At 52.4% G+C, this 8,249-nt stretch overlaps 1 protein-coding gene across 1 annotated transcript in view; it reads left to right on the top strand.

Annotated features, from left to right (window-relative positions):
- The first annotated feature begins 4,210 nt into the window (after nucleotides 1-4,210).
- The window catches only part of RNF215 (ring finger protein 215), a 7,291-nt gene continuing 3,252 nt past the window's right edge, over nucleotides 4,211-8,249 (top strand). The window contains exons 1-5 of the mRNA XM_037816773.1: nucleotides 4,211-4,572; nucleotides 4,874-5,017; nucleotides 5,413-5,484; nucleotides 5,567-5,652; nucleotides 6,047-6,203. Of these exons, the coding sequence (XP_037672701.1) occupies nucleotides 4,291-4,572; nucleotides 4,874-5,017; nucleotides 5,413-5,484; nucleotides 5,567-5,652; nucleotides 6,047-6,203 (741 nt within the window). The 5' untranslated portion in view covers nucleotides 4,211-4,290. The remainder of the gene's footprint in view (nucleotides 4,573-4,873; nucleotides 5,018-5,412; nucleotides 5,485-5,566; nucleotides 5,653-6,046; nucleotides 6,204-8,249) is intronic.

The following is an 8,249-nucleotide window of genomic DNA, read 5'->3' as shown; positions in this document are numbered from 1 at the left end:
CTGGGCTCACACCCCTTCCAATGGCAGCTACCATCTTCTTTGCTCCTTCACCCTCTCCCCCTACCACCACCCACAACAGCAGAATGGCCCCGGCTGGGCAGGGCTAGGCTGGGCTAGGCTGGGCTGGCTATCCCCTCCCACACTGAGGTTCTTGCTCAAGCTCTTGTCTCTTCCAGGATAATCAACACCAGGACCCACCAGTGGATAACTGCTGTGCCGATTTGGATGTATTATGTCCCCCAAAACGCCAGGTTCTTTGATGCAATCTTGTGGTGGCAGACATATTTATTCTTGATTAGGTTGGAACCTTTGGAATAGGTTGTTTCTGTGGAGATATGACGCACCCAACTATAGGTGATAACTGACTGGATTATTTCCATAGAGGTGTCGCCCCGCCCAATCAGTGTGGGTCTTAATTAAATCACCGGAGCCCTATAAGAGCTCAGACAGAAGCAGCTCAGTGCAGCTGCAGCCAAGAGAGACATTTTGGAGACAGACATTGAAGGCAGACTTTTGCTGACATTTTGCTCCGGAAAAGCTATGAGAGAACAAAACATCCAAGAGCAACCTTTTGAAGAATGCACAGGAGCTGAGAGAAGAGCTGGAACACAACCCAGATCAGCAGATGCCAGCCATGTGACTTCCCAGCTAATAGGGGTTTCCCAGATGCCATTGCCCTTCCTTCAGTGAAGGTATATTTGTGTTGATGCCTTAATTTGGACATTTGCATAGCCTGCAGACTGTAAATTTGTAACCAAATAAACCCCCTTTATAAAAGCCAATCCATTTCTGGTATTTTGCATAACAGCAGCATTAGCAAAACGGAACACCCGCCAAGTTCATAGGAGAGCTCTGGCTCCTGCTGATGGAAGGCTAGAACATAGGTACTTGTAGGGAAAGAAAAATGCATTCTAGGTCGGGGAAAAGTCTGGTTGGTGTGCGGGTGTTGGGAGAACAGTAAGAATCCCCAGCCTGTGTGGGCGGGGGTGGGGGAAGGGAGCACATGGTGGGGTGGAACTAAGGATAGACAGACCATGGAGCCAACAGTCTGGCTAATTACAGGGTGTGTCCTTGCAACCCTATCATTGGGGCTGACAGATGGGCTGGGACACTCACAGCTTCAGAGAAGCAAGCCCATCTGTGGACACCAAGGGGCCTCCACAGTGCATTTTACAGTTTATAAAATGAGTGATCTTATACATGCAAAAGAGTGTTAGTAAGCTACACAAAGAATAAAGAATGATAAAATGAGCACTCTTGGAGACCCCTGGCTGCCCTCCCGGTTACATCCCACTATGGCTGAATTGAACTTCCTGTTTCTCGTTTCCTTGATTTTCTTTACAGTTTCGTTACATATGAATGTATCCTTGAAGAATATATTCAGTCCTGCATGTTTTTGAGCTTAAATAGCCTGTATTATTCAATGACTTGCTTTTTGAGCTCTCCATTCTGTGAGAATCATCCATGGTGATGCTGGTGACGCACGCAACTAGTTTTTTTTTTCCCTGTTGCTTGGTATTCTATACAAGAAGACACCAAAATTTCTCTCTTCTTCTAGTGATGGAGAGTTGGGTAGTTTCCAGTCTTTTGCTCTTCAAACAACACTGTTCTGCACACGTCCAGAACATTAGAAACACCTGGGTGCAAGCTTTTAAATATTACCTGCTACCAGGGCTCACCTCCAGAGCTGATAATTCAGCTTACTTGGAGTGTTGGGAACCAGTATTTTTAACAAGATCCTCAAGTGATTCTAATGTGCAGTTTGCATAGAGAACCACTCTTCTAGAATATATTCCTAGGCATGGAATTCTTAGGAAAGTGTATCAGCTTTATTTGATACAATGGAAAATAGTTTTCCACTAGCTGTATCACTTTACACTCCCACCAACAATGTGTACAGATTTCTTTGCTCCACATTCCACCTATGCTTGGCACTGTCAAACTTTTTCATTTTTTGCCAGTTGGGCTTTCATTATGATTTTAACTTGTATTTCCCCATTAATAATTAGGTTGAGCATCTTTTCATATTTATCAACCATTCTTGTTTCCTCTTATGTCAAATGCCTCCTTTCTACCTTTTGTCCATGTGTATATAATTATATATTCTGCATATGAATCATTTTGTTGCAAATCTCATCTCCCAGTTTGCGGCTTTTCCTGACATCTTATTATGTCTTGATTAACATAAATTTTTCATTTTAGGGTGGATGGATTTCTCAGTCTTTTCCTTTACAATCTGTTTTTCTGTATGAAGAAATCTCTCTGGACTTGAGATAATCAAGATAGTCTATGTTTCTTCCTAAAAATATTTAGTTTTATTTTTCACATTGAGGTTATTAATCCAAATGAAATTGATTTATTGTATATGGTGTGAAGTAGGGGTCCAATTTCATTTCTTTTTGGTTAATCAGTTTTTCTAACATGATTTTTCAAATACTCCATCAAACCACCTTCCCCTCCCACCCCCACCCCACTGCAATGCTTCCTCTGACAAGCAGGAGGTTCCAATGCGTGATCGGTGTCTGGCCTTTCTATTTCGATGCCTTATTTTTCTATCTTTGGACCAATATTCAACCGTCTCATTTCCCCCATCCTCAGGAGCGTCTTGGCAAGTCCAGGTGGCGGTTATACAGATGTCCACTGCACAATTCTTTCATTTGAAGTTTTTCATAATAAAATATTGATGAAAAGAGTGTCTTGACATATCTGGCCTTTGCCCTGTTATCACAGTTCATTTTTTAAAAGTCTTGGGTTTCACTCGGCAGGTGAACTCACTGCCCTCCCCGCTATGTGGGACCTGATCCCAGGGGTGTAAATCTCCCTGGCAACGTGGGACATGACTCTCGAGGATGAATCTGGACCCGACATGGGATGACCAAAAAGTGGATGCAAAAGGAAACAAAATGAAGTTTCTGTGGCTGAGAGATTCCAAATGGAGTTGAGATCACTCTGGTGGGCACTCTTACGCACTATATAGATAACGCTTTTTAGGTTTTAATGTATTGAATAGCTAGAAGTAAATACCTGAAACTGTCAAACTGCAACCCAGTGGCTCTGACTCTTGAAGACGATTGTAAACAATGTAGGTTACAAGGGGTGACAGTGTGATTGTGAAAGCCTTGTGGATCACACTCCCTTTATCCAGTGTATGGATGGATGAGTAGAAGAATGGGGACAAAAACTAAATGAAAAATAGGATGGGATGGGGGGCATGATTTGGGTGTTCTATTTTACTTTTTTTTTTTTTTTATTCTTTCTGGTGTAAGGAAAATTGTTCAAAAAAAATAGATTCAGGTGATGAATGTGCAACCATATGATGGTACTGTGAACAGCTGATTGTACACCACGGATGATCGTATGATATGTGACTATATCTCAGTAACACTGCATTAAAAAAAACAAAAGTCTTGGGTTTCAGACAGAGCCAGCTCCCAGGAGCCCCAGCCCTTGGAGAAAAGGATGAGTTTTTAGGATAGTATATGTATCTTTCACATCCCGCTAGGCATCAGAGATTATTTGCTGGAGGTGAGGCACTGCCAGTCTTATATCGTACCCATTTCACAGCCAAGGGAAGTGACCTGCCTGAGGACCCCGCCTCTCTGCTCCACTCAGGAGCTGTGTCCATACGGCCCCAGCCCGGCTCCCTGCCCCTTCCGGACCCTTGCCGCAATCTCCCCGTCTGCTTCCCAAGCCCATCCCTGGATCTCTGCCTCCCGGAGTTTGGGGACTGGAAGGCCCCTTGGAGAATCCGAGACCCACGACCCGGGTAATGGAGGCCCCTGAAGAGAGGCGCACGACTTGGCCCAGACCACACCATGGGTCCGCCGCAACGCGGCACAGGGACTGTCATTTCCCAGGCCCCCGAGGTCCCTCCAGACCTCGTTCCAGCCCTACTCAGGCCCTCATCATGCCTCCTCCTCCCCAGGTCGCCCTTTCCAACTATCTCCTTCCGTCTCCTCTTCTCCGATCTCCGCGGTCTGACAACCCGGAAGGCAATAAGCGCCTCCTTTCTCAGACTTCCCGACCACACATTGCAGACCCGGCTCCGCCCCCTCCCAGCCCTCCCGGCCTCCGGCGCCGGGGTTCTCCGCATCCACCAGGGGGCGCGCGCGGCCCAGCCTGAGCGCGGAGCCTCCGCGCACGCGCCCCACCCCCAGAGCCCCGCCCCGTCCGGCCGCGGCCCCGCCCCCGACGCCCCGCCCCACCCCGTCCGGCCGCGGCCCCGCTCCCTTCCTCCCCCCGCGCCCGGGACCTGGGACCCCCAGCCTCGCCCGCCCGCCTGGTCCAGCCATGGGCCCCGCCGCTCGCCCTGCGCCGAGATCGCCGCCACCGCCTCCTCAGCCGCCGTCGCCGCTGCTGCTGTTGCTGCCGCTGCTGCCGCTCTGGTTGGGCCTGGCGGGGCCCGGGGCCGCGGCGGATGGCAGCGAGCCGGCGGCTGGGGCGGGACGGGGCGGGGCCCGCGCCGTGCGGGTGGACGTGAGGCTGCCGCGGCAGGACGCGCTGGTTCTGGAGGGCGTCAGGATCGGCCCCGAGGCCGACCCGGCACCCACCCTGGGCGGCCGCCTGCTGCTGGTGAGCGCCGCCGTGCTTCCTCCATCCTGCCCGGCCCAGGCCGGGCTTCCGGACGCCTAGCCCACACCCTCCTCCCGACCCCCGCCATAGACCCCGCACCCAGAGCTGCCCTTCATACTGGGCTGAATCCTGACCACCCAGGCTGCCTGGGCCCCGGAATGCAGGCTTCCAAAACCTAAGATCCAGATTCCTTCAGCTCCAAAGTCGTTCCCCAAACCCTGGCTTGGGTCCTCGGTGTGTCGGACTCCTGCTCCCTCTTCCTCCCCTTGCCTCCCTCTGCTCACGGCCCCTTGCCCCACAGATGGACATTGTGGATGCGGAGCAGGAGGCACCTGGAGAAGGCTGGATTGCAGTGGCTTACGTGGGCAAGGAGCAGGAGGCCCAGTTCCACCAGGAGAATCAGGGTGGTGGCTCGCAGGCCTATCCCAAAGCCCTGATCCAGCAGGTGCAGGGGACGTGTGAGGGGGAGGGGCGTGGAGACATCTGCTAGAGCCAGGCTACCAGGCAGGCCCTAAGGGGCTTCCAGAGAAGTTTAGAGAATCGAGTCAGCATGATGTCAAAGCAGGGAGGGAGAAGAGGCCAGAGAGAGATCAAGAAGCTCCACCAGGCTCTGAGGGTATCAGATAGGGGAAGGCACAGCATTGTTTGGGTCCCACAGAGCATCTGGGGGGAGAACAGAAGGAATAGGCATTTCTCCCCTTGGCTTCAGGAACTTATAGTCACCTGGTCCAGAGGAAGCACTGACTGCAGAGCCACGAGCTAAGGGTGACTCTGGTCACAGGTGGCAGGGCAGATAGGTTGGCAGGTGTGTGCTACCTTCTGTCCTCTGCTCTCCTGCAGATGCGCCGGGCCCTCTTCCTGGGAGCGTCTGCCCTTCTCCTGCTCATCCTGAACCACAATGTGGTCCGAGAGGTAAACCGGGGCAGGCCAGGGGTGGGGTGTGCGGGCTGGGGCCCAAGGCTCCAAGCCCTGCTGACCTCCCTGTGCCCCACAGCTGGACATTTCACAGCTTCTGCTCAGGCCGGTGATTGTTCTCCATTATTCTTCCAATGTCACCAAGCTGTTGGAGGCGCTCCTGCAGTGAGTTGAGGGCTTGGGCTCCAGAAGGACTGGGAGCCTGGGTGCTGGAATTTCCTGTCTCTGCTGTTGGCTCAGGGGTCTCCTGTTAGCCTTAAGACTGTTAAGCCTCCCAGTCTGAAAAATGGGAGAAGGGACCAGAAGAGGGAGCCAGGGCCTGGAAGGAGGAGGTGTTTCTTTGGGATTGGCCTTGGCAAGGAGGAAGCTGGGTATTTGATTGGGAGGCCATTCCCTGAGCTTGTGTAAGAATTAGAAAAACCAATGGCCAGGAAAGACCTGGGGGCCAAAGCAGAAGGTTTGTGGGGTGTCCTTTTCCCTCAGGGTTGGGAGTGAGTGGGCCTGGGCTCCCCCTCCCAAGAGCCTCGGCATCTGGCCCCTTTGTGGCTCTCCCTCCCAGGAGGACCCAGGCCACAGCCGAGATAACCAGAGGGGAGTCCCTGTCGGCCAACATCGAGTGGAAGCTGACGCTGTGGACCACCTGCGGCCTCTCCAAGGATGGTTCCGGTGGCTGGCAGGACCTGGTATGCCTGGGAGGCAGTCGTGCCCAGGAGCAGGTGGGTATCAGGGATTATATGGAGCTGGGGGAGAAGAGGCATGGGTGGGGCCACACCCACGGCCTTGTCTCACAAACCTGTGGCCTCTCCTCCACTCGGTGGTGACGATCGCCTCTCCCACACACACGTTGTTGTGCATGTTCAATAAATGCAGATCGTGATCATGATGGGAGGACGCCCACTGTCACACTCAGTGTTAGCTCCTATTGCCATCTGTCTCCCCTGCTCTGTCGCTCCGCCTTTGGCTCTCCAGAGTAAAGTTCAGCCTCCTTAGCCTGGCTTTCCAGGCTGTCCTGATCTGACCCTGACTTGGTCAGCCAGGGCTGCTGAAACAAAGTACCACAGACTAGTTGGCTTAAACTACAGGAATTTATTATCTCACAGTTTGGGAGGCTGAAAGTCCAAGATCAAGTTTTCAGTAGGTCATGCTTTCTCTGAAGTCTATAGCGCCTCGGTGGTGGCCGACAGGCAACCCGTAACTCAACCTCTGCCTCTGTCACATGGCCATTTCTCTCCCCATCTGTCTTCTCCTACCATGTCCAAATTTCCTCTGCTTATAAGGTCTCCAGTCTTATTGGATTAAGACCCACCCTGATTCAATTTGGTCTCAGCTTCACTAATAACATCTTCAGAAATCTTTCTTACAGACAGGTTCATGAGTTGGGACTTGAGCATGTCCTCGTCGGGGACTTGATTCACCCCATAACAAACCTTCTTGTCCTATTTTTCTAGTCTTCTCTCCTTCCCCCTGCTCTTCTTTGCCCTCTGCCTGAGCCACCCTGTGCCATTTGCAGGCTTCTACATGTGTCCTGGAGTCTCCTGCCACTGGGCACTGTCCATGCTTGGCCGTTGACACAGACACCCATTTGCTCCATCTCCATGTATCCCAGTCTAGCTAGAGCCTTCACAACTCATCCCACCTGTCTTATTTGGAAAGCCTTGTGTCTTTTCTCTCTCTCCTTTGTAGCGCATGTAGGACAGCCATCTGTGTAAGTTTTGGGGTACATGACTTTGTCTCCTGAGGACGGGGACTATGCCTTTTTGGTCTCTGGATTTTCCAGTGCTTGGCATCTAGGGGGTTCAGTGGTGTTCAGTCTGTAGATGTGTATTGAGCCCCTCCTCTGTGGGCCTGTCTCCTGGGCAGTGTCCAGCAGGTGTCAGTGGACATGGGCAATGTGGGCCGGCTTCAGGTCAGGCAGGCTCAGGGGCCACATTCTGGCCCTGAAACCTTAGCTGAGTGATCATAGGCTGAGTGTTGAACATCTCTGGCCCTATTCCTCATTTGTAGAACAGGGACAGGATTGCCAGGGGATGGTGACATAAAGCACTGCGGTCACGATGGGTGCTGAGTACATGGGCTGGTGTTGCTCCTTGGAATATTTTTATTGTTATAAGCACTTAAATAAATCTGCAGTCACCAAATGGTTTTTGAGGTCCTAGGACATTTGGGATTTGATATGAAGGGCTGCAGAGGATACAAAAGGCCTGTGAGACCCGTTCTGTGTGCTTGAATGGTTCAGAGACAAGTGGGGAGGAAGGAACTCATCCATGGAGACCTCACTGACTCAGCCCAGAAAACATGTGCTCACAAATTCCTGTTTGAACAGCATGAGCTGCAGAAGCACTGAGGGAGCAAATACCAGGGAAGAGCTTTCTGGAAGAGAAAGGTGTCCTGCTGTATATCGCCCCCTAGAGGGCAACCCAGGCAGTTGGTGAGGGGCCATCAGATGAGAGGCTAGGTGCTGGCAGAAAGGCTAGAGCGAGGGGGCCGGCGGCAGGCTGGGAGACAGCTGGGGAGGCCTGCAGGGGGCAATGTGCAGAGGGCAAAGCCGAACAGCCTTGGCCTGTACTGTAGGTGGACCCCTACAGAAGTGGGGTGTCTGCAGAGCAGCCGGGGTGGGCTTTTGACCCTGACCTCAGGGCCCAGTCACCATCCCTCCAGCCTCTGATGGCCAAGCCCAAGGCTCCACCCTCCTTCAGCTGGGGACCCCAAGGGGCACTGAGCCTGGGGAAGCTGGGTTTCTGGCCTGCAGCAGAGCTCCAGGC

This window comes from Choloepus didactylus, chromosome 23 (assembly GCF_015220235.1).
Source record: "Choloepus didactylus isolate mChoDid1 chromosome 23, mChoDid1.pri, whole genome shotgun sequence".
Taxonomy (NCBI): domain Eukaryota; kingdom Metazoa; phylum Chordata; class Mammalia; order Pilosa; family Megalonychidae; genus Choloepus; species Choloepus didactylus.
The sequence above is the reverse complement of the archived record's forward strand: the minus strand, read 5'-3'. Positions and strand labels throughout refer to the sequence as shown.